Below are 26,808 nucleotides of genomic sequence, written 5' to 3' on the forward strand. Positions count from 1 at the left end.
TTAGAAAAAATGCCAGAGATCATTGTGGTGACCCCCTACTGGCCCTGGCAATCTTGGTTCTCTGTTGTAATGACACTGGCCAAGGGCAATTATCATAGACTTCCTCACACTCTGGATTTGCTCACACTCTCTCATGGGTGACTGGTGCACCACAGTTTGAAGTAAATGCAACTGACAGCTGAGATGATTCAGTTTTGACTCTGTTTAGGCACTTGTTTCATGAGGATTTGCAGCAGGTGTTAAAGGAGGCCAGAAAACCTGCTACTAGAATGTCTTGTGTTTTTGAGGTTTTCTATGTTATGCCTAAATGGGAACAGTGGGTCCCCTTTGGTCAGTATCCTTCTAGTCTTGAAATGTTTGTGTGAGCTACTTCAGGGTGGCCTATCACGTGTCCATTAAGGTGAATGTAGCAGTCATCTCTGCTTGTCTGCCAGTGGGTGCCCATCATTCTTGTTCTGTTTTGGTAAAGCAGTTCATGAAAGGAGCTTTGCATATGAAACCCCCCTCACAAACACAGTCCTCTTTCATGGGATCTTAACTGTGTTCTGGAAAAGTTGACCTTACCACCTTTCAAACTGTCTGCTTGGAATGAACTGAAGTTCTAAACATGGAAAACTGCTTTGCTTATTGCTTTGACATCTGCAAGGTGAGTCTCTGAGCTGCAAGCTCTCATGGTGGGACAACCTTACCTGATTTTCCACAGGGATAGGGCTGTGTTTCTCTTTAACCCCTCTTTTATGCTGAAAGTTGTCTCAGAATTCACCATCAGTGTCTGTTAACCTACCTGTGTTCTTCCCAGAACCTAAAAATAAGGGAGAGATGGCATCTCAGGCACTAATCTGACAGAATGAAACCATTCAGAATGGCTGAAAGGCTTATTTTCCTACACAGGGTGAAAGAGGGCTTTACCCTTTCTCTAATCAAACCATTGCTCTTTGGTTGTCCTGTGTTGTTGTTTTTTGTTACACCTACCATGGCTAGGCAAATCCAGGGATGGTAAATGCAGATTCCACCAGAGCCTTTATTCTTCAGTGGTGTATTGGAAAGGAGTGGACTCTAGAAGTGTTGTACAGGCAGCAAATTGTTCCTCTGTCCATATTTTTATGAATCACCACAAGCTGCTTACCTTTTCTAAATCCAGAGCACACTTCACTGGGACAATTCTCCAGCGGCTTGTGGACCTTATCCTTCCTTCTTCCAGGTTGGGGAAGCTTTCGGAATCTACATGTATGCCAGTAAGGCAGTGTGTTTACTGAGCATAATACAGTTGCATAAGTTCTACATACCTGTAACAGTATATGTTCTTAAAACACACTGCCTTATTGGCATAACCCACCCACCATCCCTCTCTTTTGGATGTACATAGTTTGCTATTGGAGTTTGCCTTTGAGTTATGATCAGTGACCCTTGTTGTTGTTGTGTGTGTGTGTGTGTGTGTGTGTGTGTGTGTGTGTGTGTGTGTGTGTGTGTGTGAGATTTTGGTTTGGAACAGTAGGTGTTAACAAATCTTACATTTTCATCTTCTCTTCATGATGGACCTTAGAAAACTGAAAGGGTCATGTTTGTGGGTCTGAAAGGCTTACCCTGTACTGCCAGGTGATTAGTCCATTACAGCCATAGACAGTCAGTGGGAGGAGCTCTGAGCTTTGGTAGAGTGCCAGAGGAAGTGTAGCAGGGCACTACTACCTGTGTGCCAGTAAGACAGTGTGTTCTATAAACATCTACTGTTATAGGTAAGTAGGACTTGTGCGACTGTACTTTCATCTGTGAACCATGCTGACTTCCTTCTTCTGTTCCTTTTTCTCTCCTTACCCTTACTTATCACCACTGTTGCACACCATTTGCCTCTCTTACACAGTCCCTCATTCTCCACTGCCGTTCTGTACCTCCCCAAAGTTCCTGGTTTAGCCTCCTTCCCAAATCTCCATAGATCACTATGTAACTGTCCATAGAAGGGAATTTGTTTGAAAGCTTTTTACTTATTTTCCATTGTGAACTGAATCGGTGTATGGACTTCAGTCAATGATGCCCTTAATTCTTCCCCCTTGGATATTTAGCTATTTACACTGTAATGGATCAAGTAGTGTTCCCTGTTTGTTCAGTTCATTTGCCAACTGCTTGATGTCTGCCTAATACATTGCTTCTACAAGACTTTCCTGTCTGTTCACTGTTAATGACAGGTGACTCCTGCCCACTCATTGGAAATTTCAGCCCTTATTTTTACCACCCTTCAGTAACCGTCCCAAGCTCTAATTCTGTCGATCTGTTAGTTTGCCATCTACCTTCTCTGGAGCATTTGGTTTCCTATAGATGGCACCCTTCCACATTGGTCTCCCTGTGTTTACTTGTAGTGTGTTCCCCTGGATTCCATCTTCCCCATCATACAGGATGCCACTTCACCTCTTATTCTTCCAATCATATCTAGATATTGTGACGTCTCGAATCCACTTGCATCAGTCTTTTTCATCTTTCCACCATTTTCCTGTAATGAAAGTGGTATCTGCTTTCCCTTTATTTACTGCCTGCATTTCTACTTTTTCTTCCTAAATGCCTGGCATTATTGAGTAATACTGTATTTTGCTAACACATGTCTACTGAGTTCCCTTTCTTCTGGATTATTTTTCTGTTGGTCCTTTCCATCTCCTTTCCTGAGATGTCTCTTCACCTTACTCTTCTGAATGCTGCATTTCACCCTTCCCTGCCTCTTTAAGTTAAAGGCATTGGCATCCTGATACGCTCTTCCAGTGTAGACATCAGCAGCACTATCTCTTCTGACTGTAGAAGTGCCAGTCTTTGCTAAATAGCTTTTTATCTCAGCTGCCCTTCTAGTAGCCAGTTTCTTTACATTTTCACCCACTCTCTTAACCAGTTATACTGCACTGTTCTTTCCTTCCTTACAATGCTGACTTTGGGCACCAGTAGCATATTTAAAAAGGCTACGGATTCCCCTGCCTACAGGCAGGTGCTCGCTACTTTTCCTGACTATATCATCCTGCTCCTAAAAGGTTATTTATGCCCATATAAACTATGATGTTTGGGCATCCTCTCTCACTTATCACCACTTTGGTCACTAGAGTCACCCTGGTACTGTTTTCACTGCCACTGCGCTACATTCCTATTTCCTGTTGTGCCCTAGCAACCCCTCTACTTACCAGTTGTACACTGTGCCCCCCCAAAAAAATGGGACTGTCTAAAGTGTTTTCCATGCTCTGTGTTGTCACTCAACATCTGTTGCCTACCAGTGCTTCTGTCTACTGTCCTTCTTTTTCCCTATTAGTACTTACCTGCTCTTTCTCCTGTTCTGTAGTCTTCTTACCCTTTCTTTATCCCATCCACTTTTGGGGTAGCTACTACAGTCTTTACCCACTACTATTGTTCATTACTGGCTCCTTATTTATGCCCCTCCCCCCTTTTCTTGTTCTACCTGAATCACTTGCCTTCTCCATTCTTCCAGTGCTTTCTGTCCTTTTGCTGTCATGTAGCCTGTCTTTTCCTAACACCATTCTGTCCTGTTCCTAATTGAGGTTTCCACTTCCCTTTCCTCCTACGTTAGTTTCTTTGGTTTATTGCCTGCTTACTACATTTGCCAAAATATTGCTTGTTGCAGTGCTGATTCTGTCCTGTAGCTGTCTTAGACTCTTCTGGCCTCTTTGACCATCTCTCATAGACCTGCTATCTCCTTTCTCACTGGCCCATCATCTCCATCATCTTACAGTTCACACCCCCTCTTGCAGATTCCTCATCCACAACAGCGCTCCTTGACCAGAATGTTTCACTCACTTCTTCCTGCCCTTTACACTTTAGCCTACCTTGACCTCATTCTGCAAAATGTTGTTCTCCGCATCTAAGACTGTTTGCCTTAATTGTTTGCATTTAGTAGGGGTGAAAAAAGAGAAGCCTGGGAAGGTGAGTAAAATTTAAAGGACAGTTGCATCCACAAAAAAAAAAAAAACATTTTTCATCTTATCTTGATCTTTTCTGCAGTGCACACATTATGCATTACTGTAAGCAGCAATTATTTATTTGTTGTGCTTCAAAATGGTCTGATTAGGGGATCATGTTATCGATTATATTTAATAGGATGAAAAGACATTTGATAAAAAGGAAGATACTAAACCTAGTATTTAAACTTTGCATCTTGTAAGTGTAGAATGGGACAGACGCTTTATAAAACATTGCAGAAGATTGGTCTTATTGATCCTCTGGATGAATGATACTTGATCTGTAGGCATCAGTAAATGAATAAGTGCTTCATACTTAAACATGCTGCACTAGTAAGTTATATGTGTAGCAGTGCATCCCCACTTGTCTCTGTTCTAAATGTACTTTGTCTCTGTTTCATTGTGAGGGGTTCAAGTTATTATTGACTATGAAAAACGATCTTCTTATTAGATGTTGCTGTCTTCTTCAGAAATAGTTCTGGTTCTGATTTGCTAGTAGTTCTTGTCACCAGATTTGTGGAATGACGACTCCTTGAAATCTGTGGGAGTTTCACTGTCAGACCAGTCAGTCATCCTTTATTTGCTGCAGTTTGGTATTGTGTTCTACTTATCTTATGATAAATATATGATTGGTATTTATGTGTATATATCTAGATATATGGGTCTACTTCAGATCCACAAAAACCCATATATTCGAATTCCAAATCACTGAGACGACTTGCACAAAAACCCATAATAACGAAACTTTAAATAAACAAATACTGGATAACCGAAAAGTGTCACCAAAGCTTTAAACAATTCAAATACACCACTCCCACTGTCCAACACTGGGAAACTGTAACGTATAGTATCTGAAGTTTTTGCAGATGGGCTGTGCCCCCCTGCACCCCCTCACACACCCTGCAAATTAAATATACCAACACCAAGATTGCAGTACATTGAAAAAAAGGATAAACACCCACTGCACGACTATATATATATATATATATATATATATATATATATATATATATATATATATATACTGATCTCCCCTGGACTTGCTGTGAATTAGGGCTGGGGCCAGACAGTGAGAAGATTGAAGTGCGTGTCCCAGGACAGTGTCATACTTCAGCCATTGGGTATTTTTTCTAATCCCAATGGGTGTACAACAGTGTACTGCCCCTCATTACTACTAGGAACTGACAGAAGGATGCTCCACACACCCTTGACAGCATTATGCTCTTGTTTCCCTAGTCTCCACAAGGAAAGCAAACCACTTAGTATCCCCCAGCCATCCACACATCCCTGCTCTGAATCCCTCAGAATGGGCATGTCTGTCTTTTCATGCCAGCATCTCAGAAGCCTGAGCTGCCAACCAAACTTCAGTCACCTGGACCATAGTTAGGGCTTTATCCTTGTATCTTACAGCACTAGCACATTATTATATGTTAGACATAGTCAAAGATGCAAGGAAAACACTTGACCCAGCATGAGAGTAGCAGGCTGTCTTAACTGACCTGTTTTGATAACAGAGAAGTGAACTAAAATCCAGCATTTAAAAACCATTAAAACAGTCCAAAACATCAAGTCACTACATAATTTTAACATAATAAAAATAAAAAATATCAGTCATAATTGACACATCTCCTTATTTGCCCTAGATGTACTGAAAAACCACTCCTGAGACCTACTCTGTAGCATTCATGCTCAGGCTGTTATTGTGGATTCTGTCTTTAAATTTCCAAGTCCCCAGTGCACATGTAGTCAGCTGCAGATTGAAACCTTACCATTTTAGTAAGAAGTTGAGTAGTCCTCATTCAGAAATGCTTGTTTGGCAAAAACTGATTTTAAGTTTGGCTTGGAATAGTATATTTTTTCCTGACCACTGCATTATATGTGGCAAATTATTTCATGAAGATCAGCTCAGGACATTTCCTTTAGCTTTGGAATCTTATTGTGAATGGTGAAGACCAAAGGATTTTAGCTTAATACATTTTTGTAGCCAGTTTGTGATAGACCAGCCAACCATCTAGTTATCACTCCTGTAACCATAAATGGCCCATGCAGTGTGTCATACAGGCATGAGAGTTGAAGGAAAATACATAACCCTGGTCATCAGAACTCGGTCTGTGCCTTGCCATGTGCCCTGATGTCCTGGCCTTAGTTCAAGTACTTGGAAGATCATCAGAACTCAGTGCTTTGCCATGTGCTCTGACATGTTGGCCTTAGAACATGTAGTTGGAAAGCTGAAGTAGATTTAACTATAACTTTTATTTATGATGTTCAGTAAGTAATATTGCCCAAGGATTAACACAGAAGTGCAGCTATACTGGCAGACTGAAGTCAAATGTTGCGTTGTCCTGCTCATTGGTCCTGTGTTCTTTGTAACTTAGGGGAGAGGGAGACCAGACAGAGAACAAAAGGTTTTATACACAGGAGCAACAGAAAGGAAGGCAGTGAAGGGAACCATTAAAGTCTTAAATGATTTCAAAGTGATGCTTTGTAGTACATTAAACATTCCAGTCACATTAAATCTACTCAAATTCAGTATAGTGCTTATGAATTGAGTATGAGCAATAATTATAGTAACATCATAAAGGCAATATACAATAAATGAACAAGCACATTTGGGAGAAATCTAAACTTTTCAAAAAAAACAATTGCATTTAAAGAGTGAATGCATGCAGCAGTTAAGTAATGAAAACTGAAAGATGCAGATCAACAGCAGCTACTTTTCTGTTTCTTTCCTTTGGCATGAATTAACTGCTAACATCTAAATATTAAAAGCAGTGTATGTATCATGTTATAAAGTTGCGTCATTCTGCAGAGTGGGAATCTTGAGGCATTTCAATCTATAAGATATTAGAAAGCTGTAAATTTAGCTGAAAATAAACACAAACGAAACAAACAATAAAAACTTTTTAAGTTAAAATATGTGAATTGTACATGCTTCTGGAATCTGAAGAAAAGATAGTCTGCATCGTCGTCATTTGCACATTTTGTTAAGTGGAGAAGTTCCATATAAGTAGTAGTAGCTTTTTGACTTTCACTGTCATCCTTGTATTGCCTATTACTTAAAAGAGCACTTTTTCCAAGCAGTTTTATAATTTTACCTTTTTAGTGACATTTGATTTCTGAAAAAGTCTAACTGGGTAGAAGCCCATTTTCACAAGAGGCCTGGGGAGAAAAGCTCCAAATCATTACAAAACATTTTAAAAACAATAATTTTACAATCTTCAAACATGACACAAAACATCTGCAATTTAAATAAGTATTACAAAATAGTAATATAAAAACATTGGTTAAGAATTGATAAAAGTTATACGACAGTCATTTAATATTTATAGAAAGTTTTAGACAGTTTATAGGGAAATTAAAGTTAGTCTAATATAAACAGGAATTGCAATATGAAATGAAGGGAAAACAGGCTTATGGTATATTTAGCGAGAAAGGGAAGAATTTGACAGAAATGAGGAATGAAAAGGTACATTTTAGGAATATAGTTTATCCTGGGTTTGAGCAAGAACAAAGCCAGATTTTAGCTAGAACGTTTTTCAGAATAGTTTTGAAAGACTGGAGGGAGGGTATAGCCCTGATGGATACAGGTAAAGGAGTTCCAGGCCTTAGCAACCTTTGTACAAATACAGACAATGCCCAGCAGATTTGAAAGGTTTGTAGAAAGACAGGAGTTTTTGGTCACTGGTTCGCAGTGAATGACAGGGAACATAGTTATACAGAATGTTTTTTAGTGTTGGACAGGCAGATGGATACAGTATAATTTTATAGGAAGTAAGAAGCTGCGTATGTGTTAGTTGATGAGACCGTTCTAACTACTTTAGGCTTTTTAATGCTATACACTGGTTAGTTCTGAAAGGGGTATTTGCTGCAAATTTAACAACTTTGTTATAGCATTGTTTAGGTTTTAGTTTTTGTGAAGCCTAGTGGTTAGTAAGCATGGGAGTGCCATAAAGAAGTATGGGGAGGAGATAAGTAGTAGCAAATGTACTTTTAGTTTCTTCGATGAATAAGTTTTGGGCTGTGTAAAGCATCCCTAGTTTTGGATCTGTTTTTCATATGCAATTTTGTATATAGAGGTATATAGAGGTCGAATGTAAGCTTAACATCCACTACCACCTGTAATAATTTGCTATGAGAAATGACTTTATCGGGTGTATTATCAAGAGAGAGGACTTCAAATTTAGATTTTTTTCATGAGAGAGGGACTGGGGGGGGGGAGTAGCAGCTCGGTCTTTTTTGGGTTGAGCATGATTTGTGAGTTATGAATTCATGTTTGAGTGGTTGTTAAAGCCTCCTGAATAATGTTTTGGAGGTCTTCCATTTTGTCAGAAGTACAGGTGAGAGTGGAATCATCTGTGTATTGTACTAGGGCGGATTTTTGTGTGGATGTATAGAGGGTGTTGGTAAAAATGTTAGAAGAGGGGACCAAAGAGATAGCATTGTGGTACACCGGTGGCATCTAGGAGGTAAGGAGAGAGCATGGAGTGCCATTTTACTGGTGCCTATTGGATAAGCTTTTGAACCATAGAAAGGTGGGCTGAGAGAGACCTGTTGAACCATAGAAAGGTGGGCTGAGAGAGACCTGGTGAGGTCATTTGAAGTAGAAGTTTGCTGTGACAAACTGTCAAAGGTTTTAGAAAAGCCTAGAAGATATTGACAGTATCTCTGTAAGCTATAAGGGCTGTGCTAATGCTATGGGAAGAATGGAAGCCATGTTGTGTACGGGATAGGAGTTTTTCCTGCAAGAGATAATCTAGCATTTGTTTTTGAAAAAAATTTTCAAGTACTTTGGATAGGGGAGATAAGATTGCTGTAGTTCTAAAATTATTAATATCTGTTGAATTTCCTCTTTTGTGAAGAGAGATAATGTGCGACTTTTTGCAGTGAGAGGGTATGTGAGATTCTTGGATTGTGACCTATTTATAAGAATTGAGACAGGATAGGCAAAGGTATTGAGTGCTATTTTTAGGTACTTGTTTAGAATTTCATCAGCTAAAGAAGAGCATGGTTTAAGTTTGAGCAGTTGTATATAGGATGTGGAAACTGGTTTGAAGATGAAAGTGGATGTGGTGATATTTGGCTGTTGGGCAGGGTTGGGATTAGATGTTAAGGAATCCTTGGTTAGAAATGCTATACTATATATAAAATAAAAGTTGAAGTGTATTGTAGTTTTGAGTGGTGAGTTCTCGGGAGAGGGGGTTGGGTTGAATTTTTGGCCTGGATGTAACATTTCTTTAATGGGTATCCAAATTTTTTTAGGGTTTTGTTTAGTAGTAGTCTGAAAGTTATTAAAGTATAGTTTTTTGTCTTCATTTATTTGTTTTTTTAGTAAGATTGCGAAGCATTCTTACGTTTTCAAGATATTGAGGTGTTTTATATTTTTTCCATTTTTCCATGCTTTATATTCATTCTGCATTAGCATTGTACTCTTTTCTGACAGCTCGATTGCATTGTTTGTTTTTAGTCTCTTCCTTCTAGAAGGTGCAAGGCTATTTAGGATATTTAGAAAATTTGTATTGAATTCATTTACAGCATCGTCTAAAGAAGAGTATTTTTAGGAAGTTCCAGTTAATAGATGATAATACATTTCTGGGTTAGACTTATAAAGGTTGCATGTTGCTTTATAAATATGCTGTTTAACTGGATGTGTGAGATGTCTGTCTGTATAGATTAGTAGATGATCATTGAGAGAGTCTCACATTGTACTTGTAGGGTCTAATACTAGTATCCAGTCTAATAGGGAATTTGATGTCCTACTATAATGTGTGGGGCTATTAATTAGTTGTGTGAAACCATACATGTTCATGCTAGATATAGGGGAGTTTCAGTTTATGGCCAAACAATTGACATTTATACCACCTAGTAGTATTTTTCTTGTGGAAATGTTATGTATATTCAATGTAGGATATATTTCATTATAGCTATATTGTCACCAGGATGGATGTAAAGGACAGTGATACGTATTTGTTTATTTTAAGAAAAGCATTAAGAAGCTCTGCTGAACTGAATTTTTGATATCGGTTTACTGTAAGGGGAAATGTGGTAGGTGTTGGGAAATATTAAATCAATTCCACCACTTATCCTCATGATATGGTCATTACAGATTATATTATATCCAGGAGGTATAACTTAATTTATGCTGGGCTTAAGAGAAGTTTGTTACAGCGAGAATGTCAGGCTTGTGTTGGGTAATGCAGGCATGTAGTTTAGCAGTTTTGTTTCTCATGCTTGTAACATTTATTCCAGCAAAATTAGATCACCATGGTTAGAGATTGGCTGTTGTTTGGTAAGAGAAGACTGTGGGGATAGATAATTATCTTTGTGGTAGATGGGGCCAGTGTTAGGGTGTACATCTCCTAGAAGGATTTTAGTCTATTGGCAAATTATACATTCTTATTTTTTGGAGAGTATTCTTGCACTTAATTTTGGTTTGATTTGAAATGCAGTTAATCAGTCTATATTTGGAATCTAGTTGACGGGCATTATTAAATAGGTTTGGTGTAATGTGTGGAGAGAGTAAAGAGCATGAATTGGTGGTGGTACAGAGTTGGAGAGATGTTGAGACATAATATTGAGTCATGGTAAGATGAAAGATGGCACAGTAGGAGAGGAAGAGTAGAGGATAAGCTGAAGAGTAATATAATTTAAGAACAGGAATCTGTATTTTATAGATATCTTAATTGGGAAGTAGCAATAAAAATAGAAACAAGAAGTTGCAAGGCAGTAGGAGACTCACTGCTGGTGGATTCTGAAAGCTGGTAGAGGATAGGTAAAGAGAGAAAAGTATTTTCTATAAAAGAAGAGTTGGGTTGTCTTGGTATCTTTGGAATGTAAGGAATAGAGGGGCATGAATGCTAGAATATAATGATGTAGTCAAAATAAAAAAGTGAGAGTTTATTTGAGAAAAGTAAAAGCTACAGTGTGGGATAGATGGGTATTATTAGTGAGGGTTGTGATTATGAATGAATATAGTGCAAAGCACTATGGGAGTAAGAAGGATAGTTGGGAATGGGGCTAAAAATTAAATGGAGGTAGGGAAGTAGGAAACAAGAAACAGTAATGTCTGTATAGAAATAGTAAAGTCATTTGAGGAGGGTCTTGGAATAAGAGTCGCAAGTGAACTGTGTATGTAGGAAGTATAATGTTAGAGTAAGAAGGGGTGGGTGAGAATTGGGGGTAGGGTAGGGGAGCGAAGTAAGCATCCCACCCTCAGGTCAAATTATTACTGAGAGCAATTAGTTTATAACCAGTACAAAGTAGTTAACAAAGAGATACAAAGTAAACCAGGATCTGATGTTGTCAATTTTCATTAATTCCTCAACAAGTGGGGGTTCAGATCTGACCCTCGGATCTGACTTGGGCACTTTTTACAGCTTGTGCATACTGGAATCTCTCGAGCTCTTCTTTTACCCATAACCCTCTAGTCCCCTACCATACCTTAAATCTCGTCTGCTACTTTCGCGTATGGATGTGGTTGCTGTTGGCTCTCGAGCTTTAGTGTTTTCTGCTTAGATAAGTGAAAACATTGTTTATATTTTCTCTCTCTCTCTATCTCTTTTTTCTGTACAGCTCATTTATTCCTCTTTTATCCTACACTTTTCCTAGTGTAATTTAATTACCATATTTTGTATTTTTTCTCCACTTTACCTTTACCCTTGTGGTAATTTCTTTAATTACCATTGTTAGTAAGTTATTATTCCCTTTTCTTTCTTTCCTATTTAGAAAAACAAAAAGCAAACAAAAAATTCTTAGTGTTATATTACCTTTTATTAAGATGGCTGAAAAACCTTCTGGTTTTTAAAAATGCAGTGTGCGGGCATAAAATCCCTCTTTCATATGCTCATGACTCTTGTGTTTATTACTTGGGAACTGCACAGTTAAAGGTGTCTTGCAATATTTGCAAAGCTTTTAATTTGCCGGCCTTACATGATCTCAAGAACAAGATTATTTTGAAAGGTCTTCTGCCTACAGTGCTCTTGGAGTCATTGTCTGGAGCTCAAACCTCCAAATCAGGTGAAAAGGAGCCCAGCAAGTGTCTGTCAGACCCTTCTGGATCGTCTGCTCTGTCTTCTGATCCTACCATATAGCCAGCCCATAAAATGTCAAAATGGTTGGATTCAAAGACTAAATCTTTGGATTCATCTGTCTGATCTTCTTCATCAGATCCGATACTTTTGGAGCCAAAACACCTCCGTTGGACCCCGTATGCATTTTGTCTGGACACTGTTCCTTCCTAGCTGCCATCACCTTTTTTAGAGAAACGCTGCCATTCTAGGTCTCCTTCAGTGGCGGCGGCTTCTTGTTCTTCCAGGAGGCTGACAGAAGCAGATGTGGATAGAGTGATGATGAAATTTCTCTCCGCACAGATTCAGATGGGGATTCTGGTTCATACCCCTTTGAACCCAAAGGCCTGTTCCAGTTCTACTCCTCCCATCTTGGATCAGAGTCTTCCAGGACCATCTGTGTCAGATCCAAAGATTGTTGTATCTTCTGCTCTGATACATTCTCTGAGTGCACTGGCTCAGAGTGTGTCGGAGTCAGCGGCTTCTTAAAGCCATAGCATCGTTGTCAGATCCTAGGTCAACTCTGAAGTTGTCGGAGTTGTCTCTTTCCCTCTGAGCCTCGGCATTAGACAGCTCAGCTCCAACCTTTGCCTTGAGTGGGCTGCCTTCGGGTCAGAGGTAGCCGACGGTTTGGACGCATGTCTTCTCGGCTGTGTTTTCTGCCTTTGAGGTAGTGGAGAGAGAGTTCTCTGCTTCTAGAGGACAGATGATTCCACCCTCCTCAGATCTTCGTTCTGAATCCCATGTCTTTGTGCCTTCAGCCTCGGCACTGTACTCTGCAGGGATAGTCAGCCTATAGTCTCCAGTCTGCCTAGCAGAGTATACGTATATCTTTGGTACTTCTCAAGAGCATCCTACCAAAGAAGACCCTTGGAAGAGAAAATGCAAGAGGAGGCACTTATACTGTCCTCAAGAGTTGGTCACAAAAGATACCGATTTTGATGAGGGAGAATGGTCACCTATATCCTGATGACATCTCCTTTGGGAGGCATCCTGGAGATCCTCAAGCAAAGGGGTGGTTGGTCTACCAGTAACCCTTCACAAGAGGAATCTGTATTTCTGGAAGCCTTTGGGTTGGGCCCATCTACCTCTTGGGTGACTCCACCTGCTGATGAGGTCATTAATTTGATCTCTAGGCAAGTATGGAATGAACCCAGTGCTGCTGACCTGCTCACAAAAAGGAAGAGAATTTTGGAGGAAAGAAATGCCAGTAGATGCCATGGTCTTAGTGGCAGCCACAAAGAAGGAACTGTGGAACAGAGTTCATCTGTCCATCCACTAACAGAGAGTCCAGAGTGTTGGATTGATTTGAGAAGTGTGTATATGCTTCAGCAACCTTTGCACACAGATCACTGAATTATTTGGCATACTTCACTAGACTTCAGAGAGGTTTGAGTAAAGAACTTTCCAAATCCCTGTCTGGGACCATTTCTTCTGAGGCACAGAGCTCTAGTACCTCATGGCTGACTACCCTACAGTCTATCACAAATTTGTCTATGAGGCTCATTTCGCATGCAGCTGAAGGTGCCTCAAGGGCGGCGGGTTAAGGCATTTGCATTAGGAGACATGCATAGATGCAGCTATGTGATTTTTGCAGAGCCCTTCAAGTCCTCCCATCATCAGTGCTCCCTTTGACAGAAGTTCTTTGTTTGGCCCTACCTCCCCATTCAACAGTAAACAAAATTCCTAATGTTCCACCCAGTCAGAGGAAAGCAGCAACTCTAGAAATAAAAAAGCTATTAGAAATAAGTCATCCAAGAGGTTTCTCCAACCAGAAAGCATGGAACTTACTCAAGATTCTTCTTGGTGCCAAAGAAAAATGGACACTGGAGACCAGTTTTGGATCTCTGCAATCTGAACAAATCAGTTCAGTATACAACGTTCCAGATGGTCACAGTTCAATCCATTTTGCCCTTCATGCACAAGGACACAACTGGATGTACTCAATAGATCTTCAAGATGCATACTATCACACAAAAATTAACAGACAATCCAGGAGATACCTACACTTCTGGCTGGGAGCAAGTCATTACTAATTCAGAGCCCTGTCCTTTGGCCTCACCACAGCCCCTAGGGTGTTGACCAAATGCATGGCAGTAGTAGCAGCTCACTTTAGACTGCAGCAATTCTGGGTGTTTCTGTACCTAGACAACTGGCTCATAACCACTCTGATCAGACATCATCTAATAAAAGCAAGAGAGTATGTACTCTAGCTTTGCTGTCCTCTAGGAATTACCATCAGTCACATCAAGTCTCTGCTAGAACCATCTCAGACATTAGATTTTATAGGTGCCTTGTTCAATATGGTATCAGTAACAGCCTCCCTTCCTTTACCAAGGGTACAAGCTGTTTGATTTCAAGTGTACTGTACATGGGTGGGAGGTTGGCATAATGGTTAAGGTGTTTACCTTACAAACATAAGGTGCAGGGTTTGATTCTCACATGGGGTAATTGGCTAGGCTGAAAATGGCCCACAAGGGCAGTTAGCCTAGTACTAATCTATGAACCTATGAATCTATACATCAAAAAGATAATCCAGAATTCTTCTCTATCACCTCTGTTGATGCTACAAGCCTTGGGGTCAATATCCACTGCAGTAGTTCTAGGTCCATTAGCAAGATACCTTATGAGAATTCTTCACTGGACCCTTGTAACTCGCTGGTCCATTTTCCACCCAGATCAGAAAACTCAAGCATGCAAAAAGTACCTCTTGTGATGGATTCTTTCATATCATATATTACAAGGCCATCCCTTCATTCTTCCTCTGCCTAAAGCCATAGTGACCACAGACGCTTCCCAATTTTTGGGGGGGGGGTACTTCTTGAGAAAGACAGTACAAGGTACGTGGTACCCTGAAGATGCCAACATACATAGCTATGTCTTTGAAATGAGAGCAGTACTCCTAGAGTTGCAGGCTTTTTAAGACTCTCTCCCTTCTGGGACTAATGTGATTCATATAGACAGTGTCGGTGGTGTGGTACATCAACAAGCAAGGAGAAAGCAGATCCTACCCCCTGTGTTGAGAAGCTGTCAAGAGTGTGACAGTTGATGATCTCATCCACTTGATTTCTGATAGCAATGCACATTCTGGGGAAATCCAGAGTGATGGCAGACAAGTTGAGCAGCTCCATTTTATTGCCTCACAAGTGGTCTCTCAACATCAGAGTTACGGAAAAGATGTTCTGCCAGTGGGGTCAACCTTACTGCAACCTCTTTGCATCTCCCCTCAGCAACAAGTGCAGCATGTTTTTTGCCCTTATCCTCCCACAGAGGAATCACCAAGAGATGTTTTCCTCCACAGTTGGCCCCTCTCCTCTATGCTCACCCCTCAACCCCCTCTAATCCCAAAGTTTCTCCAGAAGGCATCTCGATTGAAGAGAACAGCCATCATTATTGCCCCTTATTGGCCTCATCAGATTTGGTTCCCCTTTCTTTGGTCTCATCTAGTTTGCCCACCATGGACTGTGGACCAATTCCAGACATCTTTTCTCACTTGACAGACATGATTGACTGGGACATTGTAGGCCTATAGTTGACTGTATGGTTTCTCCACTTCCACTGATAGCTAGACAACCCAGGCTCTGCTCACCTGTCCATCGCATTCTTTTATCTTCCCATAATGCTTCCACTAGGAAGATTTACAGACCGTAAATGGAAAAGATTTGTTTTTTGGGCACAGCAGAAAGACATTGACCTTTTCTCAGCACCAGTACATAAACTTCTTGACTTTGTGGCAACAATTTTTAATGAAGGGGCTTGCTCCTGGAATAAAGTACAACTAGCTGCCATTTCTAATTTTCATATTGGCGTTGATTCCACCTTAGCATCTTCTTTATAAGGGGAACACCCCTTTTAAAGATCCAACTCCACCATGGAATTTGAATTTAGTTTTGCAAGCTTTAACTCGGTCTCTATGTGAACCATCAGTGAAGTGTGAACTAGAATTTTTAACCTGGAAAACTGTCTTTATGGTAGTTGTAACCTCTGCTAGATGAATCTCTGAACTTCAGGTCTTATCTCCTAAGCCTCCTTATTTAATTTTCCAAAATGATAGGGTAGCATTACGAACTGACCCATCGTTTCTTCCTAAGGTGGTATCAGAATCCAACATCAGTCAAATTTCATGAACAAAGGAGAGTACGTGTTACATTTGTTGGATGTTCACAGACAGTTACATTGTTATTTGCATAGAATGAAGAATTTCAGAAAAACAGATCAATTATTTGTTTCTTTTGTAGAATCAAAATTGGGCAAGCCAGGTATAAAAAGTGACTTTGGCCAGATGGTTAACTGATTGCATTTTTTTGTCTATAACAAATTGGGTTTGTCTTTGTCATAACTTTTAAGAGCCCATTCAACCAGGTACATGGCAACTTCATCAGTATTTTTTTCCTGGTCTTCCATGGAAGATACCTGTGCATCTGCAACTTAGGCTGATCCTCATGTCTTTATTACTAATTACAAATTGGATCTGGTCTCTAGTGGAGGAGCAGCCTTTGGCTCAACAGTGCTCAGGGAATATCCTTCCTTATAGTCCTTCAGGGATTCAGGTAGCTTGGAATTCTGTCCCATTTGTTGAGGAATGAATGAAAATTGACAACATCAGATAAAGAAGTTATGTACTCACCATAAAGTTCCATCTGTGTTGTCCATTTTCATTCTTCCTCAACTTGCCTTCTTCCAACACCCTACCAGTTGGTTAGTAACTTCTGGAAGAATGAGAATGTTAATAAGGGAATCAGTGTTTCGGCCTTTGTGCTCCAGATATTGGTTTTTCATCCTAGTACTGTTTCTGATTTTCTGTGAAACCATAAGGCTAGCAAACAAGATGAGGTATGGTATGGGGACTAGAGCATTATGGGTAAGAGAAGAGAGTTTCCAATATCCACTAGCTGTAAAAAGTGGCCGAGTCAGATCCAAGGGTCAAATCCGAACCCCAACTTGTTGAGGGAGAATGAAAATGAACAACACAGATGGAAAGTTATATTGAGTACATAACTTCTTTTTTTTTTCTGTTATTTCCTGAGGCTAGATAACTGGCATGTGAGTGTAGTCTACTGATCAAGAAAAAGGGGGATAGCAACCAACTTAGTAAGAGGCTTTTAGAGTGGCATCTATTTCATAGAAACTTTCAGTCACAGAGCAGGCATGTATTTGACTGATTAAAGTTAATATACAGCAAGATTATTCATGATAAATGCACTTATATTATGCAATGGCAAAATTCTCTGTAAACTTTCAGGTGTAGGGCCTTGTGGCAGAGCTTCTGCAGTAGCAAGGGCAGATGTAGTGACTGCAAGCTATTATGCAGTGACAAAATTCTCAATAAACGTTTAGGAGTAGGGCCTTGTGGCAGAGCTGTTGCGGTAGCAAGGTCAGATGTAGTGACTGCAGACTCTTCAGTGTGAAGGAAAATGGTGACTGAACATAAGAGAAGGCAACACTTCTTCTTCTTTTGGCTTTTCCCGGTTAGGGGTGGCCACAGCGGAAATCCGGTCCGCTAATGATTGGCAGTATTTTTTTTTTATGGTGCTGAGTTGCCAGCTCGACGCCCAACCTTCAATGAAGGCACGCCCATTCACGCTTGTCTTTCGAATGCTACTCAACTGCGGGGAGGACATGCAGACTCCACACAATAAATAAACTGTACCAAATCTGGCATTAAGAAATGTAGATACCATGGACAAGTGAATACAGACAGAATATTGCATCTATTCTGCTAGTTTTAACAGTATTATAATGCACAGTATATCAAGATTCTGTATCCAGCAGCTTTAAATTACCAAACAAATAAGGATACGTTATTGTTTATTATTATACAGACTTAATCTGTATAATAATGTCAGAGAATGTCAGAAGGAGTTGCATTGTGTCTTTGTGGATTTCGAGAAAGTATATGACAGGGTGCCTAGAGAGGATTTGTGGTATTGTATGAGGAAGTCGGGAGTGTCAGAGAAGTATGTAAGAGTGGTACAGGACCTGTACGAGGGTAGCGTGACAGCGGTGAGGTCTGCGGTGGGAGTGACGGATGCGTTTAAGGTGGAGGTGGGATTACATCAAGGTTCAGCTCTGAGCCCTTTCTTATTTGTAATGGTGATGGACAGGTTGACAGACGAGATCAGACAGGAGTCCCCGTGGACTATGATGTTTGCAGATGATATTGTGATCTGCAGTGAGAGTAGGGAACAGGAGGAGGAGACCCTGTAGAGGTGGAGATATGCTCTAGAGAGAAGAGGAATGAAGGTCAGTAGGACTAAGACAGAATATATGTGTGTGAATGAGAGGGAGGATAGAGGAATGGTGAGGATGCAGGGAGTAGAGGTGGCGAAGGTGGATGAGTTTAAATACTTGGGATCAACAGTTCAGAGTAATGGTGAGTGTGGAAGAGAGGTGAAGAAGAGAGTACAGGCAGGATGGAGTGGGTGGAGAAGAGTGTCAGGAGTGATTTGTGACAGACGAGTACCAGTAAGAGTGAAAGGGAAGGTCTGCAAAGAGGGTAGTGAGACCAGCTATGTTATATGGGTTGGAGACAGTGGCATTGACAAAAGGGCAGGAGTCAGAGCTTGACGTGGCAGAGTTGAAGATGTTAAGATTTGCACTGGGTGTGACGAGGATGGACAGGATTAGGAATAAGTATATTAGAGGGTCAGCCCAGTTTGGAAGGTTTGGAGACAAAGCCAGAGAGGCAAAATTACATTGGTTTGGACATGTGCTGAGGAGGGATGCACAGTATATTGGGAAAAAAATGCTAAGGATGACGCTGCCAGGTAACAGGAAAAGAGGAAGGCCTAAGATAAGGTTTGTGGATGTGGTGAGAGAGGACATGCAGGTGGTTGGTGTGACAGAGCAAGATGTAGAGGATAGGAAGAAATGGAAACAGTTGATCTGCTATGGTGACCCCTGACGGGAGCAGCCGAAAGAAGAAGATTATACAGACTTAATCATCTGTATGACCAAACAACAGTTGCTCAAAAATTAGGTAAAATATCCCTAAATTGCACTGTAGTATCAAGTTATTATTTACAATGTTTGCAGTCATATGAGTACAGGTCTTCTCTGTCTCGAGTCATTGTAGGTTCATAGGTAGGTACTAGGCTATTAGCCCTATGGCCTATATAAGCCTAGCCAAATGGTACCCTGGCTTTTGCCACCCAAGAAAATTATTTTCCTGTGCCCCTGTCAAGCAGAGCCACAGAAGTGATCCCCGGGGTGAATTTCCTATCTCCCAGCCAATCATCAAGATTTTTTTTGAAGAGTGCTAATGAGGAGCTTTATTTGATATAGATAGGTAGTTTGTTCCAGAGTATGGGAAGTCTCTGGGACAGGAATCTATCCCTCCAGCATGTTCTGTTTATTGTGGTGACAAGGTTTAGGTCCCTAGAGCATGTATCTCAGAGGGATTGGGATTTATTTAAGTGGAGCATGTCCAATAGCTCTGGGTTTGACATAGCTTTGTATTTTAGGCAGAGATTTTATCCACTGTAAAAAAATACATTGAAAAGTAGAATTTTATCAATTAAACTCTCTAAAACTTACCATCATTGTGGGTTTTAAAATTAAGTATTCAAAATGTTTCAGCTTGCAGAAGCATTCAGCAGTTGTAAAATATGTGTCTGTTGTATGCTGTAATAGTACAAGGAGGTGTGGATACCATAGGTATGACAGAAACATCTGCATTTGTGGACAGTGACTGGGGTGTGTTGTATGCATAATAGAAACATGTCACCAGTGGATAGTAGCTGGGATGTGGTGATAACCTGGATTCAGAATCCTCAGAATGGACAAATGGAGCAAGGAGGCAGGAGTAGCAATGTATTTTCAAGTTGTTACAAAAGGCAATGTGGAAAAGATTGTTGATGATGAAGAAAACAAAGAACATCTAAGATGGTAGATTTGATTGGAGGAGCATTAGGTCTTAACCCTGTTATGTAATGTCAGATGCAGTAGGGAAAGATGACTTCAGACTGTAAACAAGATTAGTGGATGGGAAGAGAGGAGTCTTTGGAAACATTAATCTCTTAAAAGGAAAACACGAGTTACCTTATACCTAGAATAAAGAACGAAGGCAATGTAGATGAACCTTTCTTGGAAGTTGGACTTGAGCAAGGAGTGAGATACCCATCTAGAAAAGGGGGTGTCCTTGATATAGTCCTAGTTAATACAGATGGCTCTGCAGTGACTAAGGTGAGAGAGACCCTGACCAACAGTAATCCTGTCACTGTATGATTCACCATCCCTGCATTTATATTAGGCTGTGCCATAAGAATGTAGACCTTGAGGATACAAGATGACAGGCCTAAGTCTGTAGTAATATGAAACTGTGGCAGGAACTGAGAGCTGTAAAGGACCTGTGGAACTGTGTTAATGAAGGAATGAGGAGGGAATTAAATCCTGTATGTAGAGAGGAAAAGTCAACCAACTTGTTTCATGAGAAGTGCAAGATGGGTTATGATTGGAAAGAAAAAGACAAATAGAAGCATAAGAATTAAGGGAGGAGTTCAGAATGAGGCCTAAAAGTATGACGCACACAAAAAAAATTCTTTAAGTTTCTGCTTCACAACATCAGAGCAGAAAATACCAACAGATAAAGACAGATGGTAAAAGCATGAAGTCATCTTTTACCAGAAAGAATGCTAAACAGTTAAAACAGAAAATCAGTATAGCATAGATAGGTAAAGTAATTTTTGCAGTTAGATGCAAGCTGCCTTCCACCCCAGTGGGAGCTGCACTCCCCAGTCTCTAGTACTTAATTTAGTCTAACTGTGGTTGAATATCTTAGGAGAAAGGGAGAAATATTTGGTTTTGTGTGGAAACCAATCTTTTTTTTCTCCAAGATGTGAAATTTTAGAGCTAAAATATATTTGAGTGTGTGAGGCACTTGCCTTTTGTAAACCCATATTTCAGTAGAAGCCAACAATGACTTTTTAATGTTCTTCCTTTTTCGTCATTTTTTTTAGACTGGCATTTTCAAAGTAGAACTTGCCCTCATGGAGTTAATGTGGCAAAAGGGTTGAATAAAATACATTTCTCTGATATACTGAGAAAATACCACAACAATTTGCAGATTATAAAACTGGAAAGAGGACGTGACGTTCAAGAATGTTTTATATTGGTTAGAATTAGTGAATGAGTTTTTTACCTCTGTATTGTGTAGCAGAGTGACAAGGCAGAATTGCAGCATGGAAGGGGGGAACAAGTTGAGAGATTGAGGAGTGACTAGGGGAAAGAGGCAAGGTGGTTTGTGTTGAGGTTTTGAGTTTGCTCTTATAAATGAATTGTAACATTATAATGTATTGATTGTGGATGATCTCAGTGGGTGCTCAGAGTTTGCAGTGGTGCTTTGTGAATCACTGACATAAGTGTAATCTGATTTCAGTAATTGAAATCGTGGTGCAAAACTGGAAACTGTTACAGTGGTTCCAAACACATCTGTGTGTCTCTTTACTTATTCACTCACACTTTGGCTTTGGGAAATGTAAAGGAAAACAGCCTGCACCATGAAGTGGTAAATTTTCTGAATAGTATTATCTGTTCAGTAGACATCGTTATAACTTTACACAGATGAGGTCTTGCCAGTCCAGCTTCACCCAGTGGTGTAATTGAGGTGTACAAGGTGAATCCATGTTATTTTTTATCTTTATTCTGTTAAGGTCTGTGACACTACTTGATAGGATGTTAGTAGTAACATTAAAGGGTGTGGCAGTGGTGCCAATAATAGTGGGATGGATTGGAAATTGGCAGCCTGCTTGGATGCAGCAGGTGTTTGTAAGAGGGAACTGTCACAGTCAACAACCTGTGGATTGCCACAGGGCTCGTTACTGAGACAAATCCTGTTAAGTGCATTTGTGTCACAAATTACACTAGACTTGCAGAGCAAGATTGATATCAAATGCCTAGGCTGACCTGTGGTAGCTGGCACTCTAAGCAGAAAAATTTAATTTGGAATTTAGTAAAAAGTTCAAGGTTTGGAACGTGAGAACCCACAGAGGACATACATTTGGGGTGGTGTGCCCTTAAGCAGGAAAAATAAGAAAAAGGATTTGGGTAATGATGCTATGCATTATGAAGTTATATTTAGTTATGATATTGGTGAATTGTTGTATTGTATCGTATTGTTGCTGTATGCATAAGTCATGCCCAAAGAGTGTCCATTTTGCATTGGTACATTTACCTGGTTAATAAACACTAAATGCGTGATGAGGGTATGATGCTGGTATGCTTTGCAAGAGGAGATGGCTCAAGAAATGTTGAGATCATCTGTCCCTCATACAGAGCAATGGATAGGGCCATTTTTTTCAGATGGATGGAAGTTAGGTTGATAGAAAGCATGCAACACAAAATTGCTAGATGGTGAAAGGTAAGAAGAGGCTGTGGGGAGCAAGAAGAGGCAGAATTGGACTTGTATGTGCATTAGAAGGGATGAGAGAAAAGGTAATTGGATGTTTCATTGTTGTCAAAGTGAGTGAGGATTACTGTTGTGGAGGAGATGCAGATGATAGAGAAAGGAACAGTGGTGGCAGCTGAAAGGCAGATGGTTTAAGACAGACTTTGGAAAATACCACTTCAAGAACCTTAGACTGTATAATAGAGTTCTGAACTGTATTGCCTGAGGGAGGGGTGCAGTACAAGTCAGGAAGTAGGTTCAAGTCTAGGACAGAGTAAGGAAAAAAATGAGTAAGGATAGTGAGACAGTCCTGCATGGGCAACAGATACGTTACAAACCCCAGGGCTTCATCTGTTACTTTCGTCTTGTGTTTGTATGTTTTGCTGCATATCTTTCTTGTGGCAGTTAAAAGCATCAAAGGAGATTTATTTTGAGGAACCAAAGACTTTTGCAGCCTTAAAATGGCAAATGTATACATAGGACCATATATGCCAAAGGGACTTTGTCCAGTATAGGTAGGGCATGGTAGGGAAATTGGTAAATATATGTTTTCTAAATTTTGCTCTCCAAATCTTCCCCCCTACTGCTGTCATCAAACCCTGTTTCCATCTGTCACGAGTCACATTTGTTCTCCTAACCCCCTGCATCTGTGAAGGATGTGAATGCTGAGGATCATGTTTATCATTCAACAGGGGCTAGATTTGTTGTGTGCTTCTAAGAACTCCCGCTGTTGGCCAGAAAAGTGCATGCACTGCCTACTAACTTGACAGTTTCTGAACTCCTCCTGTTCCTCAGTGAGTGCATGAGCCTTCCTTGGCATGGTCACAATCTTCTAGTCCCTGGGTGCAAGTGCTGCATTACTGGGCTTTCACCCAGGTGGGGCTTTTGCAGCAGGTCTTTGTCAATGCTGTCGGTTTGTGCTGATGGGTCAGCTGATATTATTCACTTATTGCCAGCCCTCTCTGACAGTTATCAGTGTGGGGGTCATTGGTCAAACCCAGTTTGGTTAGGGGCTTTGTCAGGGCCAAAAAGTTTGTGCTGCAGACTCTGCTTTTATGCAGGTATAAGTTTTTATATTTGTTAGTTTGCACATATTGAAATTGAGGCTAGATGTGATGGCTGTAGACTTTTTTTTTTTTTTTTTGCTATTGCCAAACACTTGATATTGTCTTTAACCCTACAATGCTGCTACTCAGAGAGGAAACTTAAATACTCGTTTGAGGAAGCTTGATGAAAAAAATGAGTTCAGTGCTATTATCCTTGCTGCTGCTGGCCTTAAACGGATTGGATGGGAGAACCGGATTAGCCAGGTAAATGTGAATGAGACTTAAGATATGTTCACCCACAAAATCACTTTTCCTTATGGTATTGATTAGATTCATACACATACCCAGCTTCCACAGCTTGTGGGATATACAGTGTTGCTCTTACCCGTGCACTGGAGGTAGTGGTGTGTGGCATGCCATGCACCCACTTTCATTGTTGTGTACAGCTCTTTTAGCTAGTCCTTTCTTCCAATAGAAGACTGGGTAATTCCATGGTATATGATGTACGCTTTTATTCAGCTCATCCTGAGCTTAGATGCACCATAAGTACCTTGTTCAGAACTTCTACAGAGTAGGGGGAATGTACTGATGTTCATCGTGCATACAGCTGCAGTCATTACAGATGGGTTATCCTGCCGTCAGGCGGGTCCTCGGTCGGCCGAACTCCAAAGTCCAGGTCCGGCGTCGGTTGTCGTCGCTTCTTCCTTGACGTCAGTGCGGCAGGGGTATAAAAGAGGCAGCCGACGCCATCTTCTTCAGTCTTTCTTGCCGCGCGGTGCCCGAAGCAGAAGCAGTTCGCAAGTGCCGGTCGGCCAGCTCCTGAGATTTACGAAAATATTTCAGCCGAAGTCTTCTTGAAAGCTAAGTACCCCTTTGGGGAAACTTTTCTTGCCTCAGACCGATGTCAGACAAAGTTAATAATTTGCATTTCATGTGGGAAGCAAATACCGCATAAGGATTTCCACTCTTTCTGTATACCTTGTTTAGGCCCAGACCACGACGTCTCGGCCTGCCGTTTTTATGCTAGATTCAACAAGCGCACTATTAAGTGCCGGGCGGAGTTCGCTCTTCACCATTTTGGTAAAAAAAAAAAAAAAAAAAAAATTTAATTATATTATGTCGTCGGATACTCTGACTCCAGTTTTGAGTAAAAGACGCAAAGATAAGGACCGACATACAAGGTCCGCACCGACTACTGACACCACGCTAAGGCCGACTACCGGTTCTCCGGTTCTCAGTGAGGTGCCTACGCAGCCCCTGAGTACCGATGACACAACATTACCGGTGTCTTCAGTACCCGAGGTCGCAGGCTCCTCGGTCCCCATTCCTACTACAGATACCGACGCCACTCTTGGGGAAACTCAGAGTTTAGACAGGCCTGCCATTTCTCAAGGTGTCTTCAGGCCTTCCTCCTTCTCTATTAAAGCTTTCACTAAATCTAAAGCAGCCATGAAAACCAAAAAACAGGGACCTCAGACCCCCTCTCAAGGCCCCATGCCTAAAAAACAGATGCTCAAAATGGCTGAGGATTTGATTGCTCTTATCAGGGGTTCTCAACCCCCCTCGGACAAAAGGCCCAGATTAGAGGAAGACTACCCTTCCTCAGATCAAGCCTCTATTACCTCTGAACATTCTGAGGACCAGGATTATGCCTATTCTCCTTTCGAGGACTCTGATGCAGAGGACTCTATTCCCTCGGTCTCCCCCCCTGAGGACTTCTCTTTTGGGGAAACCCTACATACATTGAGGGAACACTTTCACTGGGAAGGCCAAGATTACTCATATTCCAAGAAAAGGCTCAGGGATTTTCTCTTGCTCCCCCAGCATAGGCCCCTGGCTATCCCTCCTGTTTTAGATATATTGGATGATGTGTACACAGAAGCCAGCCTTAATCCAGATTCTTTACCTCCAGCTCCTGTTAAACCAGACAGGTATTACCGGGTTCCTGATTCACACCAGTTCCTATACAAAAGCCATACTGCTGACCCAGAAACTATTTCACAGGGTCCCAAGGGAATTAAGGCCTCTACTGCTAAAAACCCATTACCTTCAGAGAGAGATTCCAGAGCTTTAGAAAGGTGGGGGAAAAAGGTGTACACCTTGGCCACTTTAACCATGAGGGCATTAAACTGTCAGTTCCATATATTAAAGTATCAACAGTTTTTGTTATCTCAGTTGAAAAGCAAAATGGCACAACCAGAACAACCAGATTTAAAAGAGTTGCAGGATTTGTTGCATGGTGCAGAGCAAGTGGGTAAACATACCTTGCAGTGTGGTTTTGATGCTTTAGAGGCCTCATGTAGAGCTGCTGTTACGGGGTCTGTTATACGTAGACATGCTTGGCTCAAAGAGCAAGCCTTACCAGATCATGTCAAAGCTAAATTATTAGATGCACCTCTTCAAAAAGATGTATTGTTTGGTGTTAAAGCTGAGGAGGTACTAAAGAAAATGGAGGAAAAAGCGAAATCGATGCAAACAGTGAAAGATTTCCTGCAGGTACAACCTCCACGTTTCAGCAGAAACTGGCCCTCAGAAAATTGGTCCTTTCCAGCCTCGGACAGACCTCAAATGGGCAGATACAGACGCCCAAGGGGTAGAGGGTAACCTCAAGGATCTTTCAGAGCCAGACAGTGGCAAACACCAACCCCAAGAGGTGGAGAAGATAGATCACAGTCATTTAGAAAACAGACACAATGACTTCCTCCTTTACCTGCCAAGCAAAGCTTTAATGGCAGCACCTTTGGGCGGAAAACTGGCATTATTCTCAAAAATTGGCATATTGTTACAAAAGACAAATGGATTCTGGACATTATAGTCAGAGGCTACAGGTTCCACTTTCACACCCTTCCAAAAATGAGAGGCATGCCAAACCTGCCACAAAAATCAAAGGGCAGAGGCACAAAAACAAATTTCAGCTCTCATGGACATGAAAGCGATTCAAGAGGTACCTGCAAAAGAACAAGGTCAAGGGTTTTATTCCAGACTATTCCTGGTACCAAGGAAAGACAAAGATTGGAGACCTATATTAGACCTATCCATCCTAAACACATATTTACAGGTACCAAAATTCAAGATGCTCACATTACAGCAGCTTCTTCCCATGCTGGGCAAGAGTCTTGGCTGGTAACATTGGACCTCAAGGAGGCATACCTGCATGTCCCTATCAGACAAGATTGCAGAAGATACCTCAGATTTCTTGCAGGTTCAACCCATTATCAATTATCTGCATTGCCCTTTGGCTTATCTACTGCGCCCAGAGTGTTTACGAAATGCCTGGCATCAGTAATCGCCTTCTGCAGACTACAAGGAATACAAATCTACCCATATCTGGACGACTGCCTGATCCAAGCGGACAGCAAGGACATACTTCTGAA

General features: G+C 41.0%; 1 protein-coding gene across 2 annotated transcripts in view; it reads left to right on the top strand.

The window, feature by feature from the left end:
- HMBS (hydroxymethylbilane synthase) overlaps positions 1-26,808 on the top strand; it is a 378,523-nt gene that overhangs the window by 191,070 nt on the left and 160,645 nt on the right. For both annotated transcript variants that reach the window (XM_044080943.1, XM_044080944.1), the window contains exon 9: positions 23,585-23,698. In XM_044080943.1, the coding sequence (XP_043936878.1) occupies positions 23,585-23,698 (114 nt within the window). The remainder of the gene's footprint in view (positions 1-23,584; positions 23,699-26,808) is intronic.

The sequence above is a fragment of the Protopterus annectens genome, chromosome 8.part0 (assembly GCF_019279795.1).
Source record: "Protopterus annectens isolate FY-2018-M chromosome 8.part0, PAN1.0, whole genome shotgun sequence".
NCBI classification, from domain to species: Eukaryota; Metazoa; Chordata; order Ceratodontiformes; family Protopteridae; genus Protopterus; species Protopterus annectens.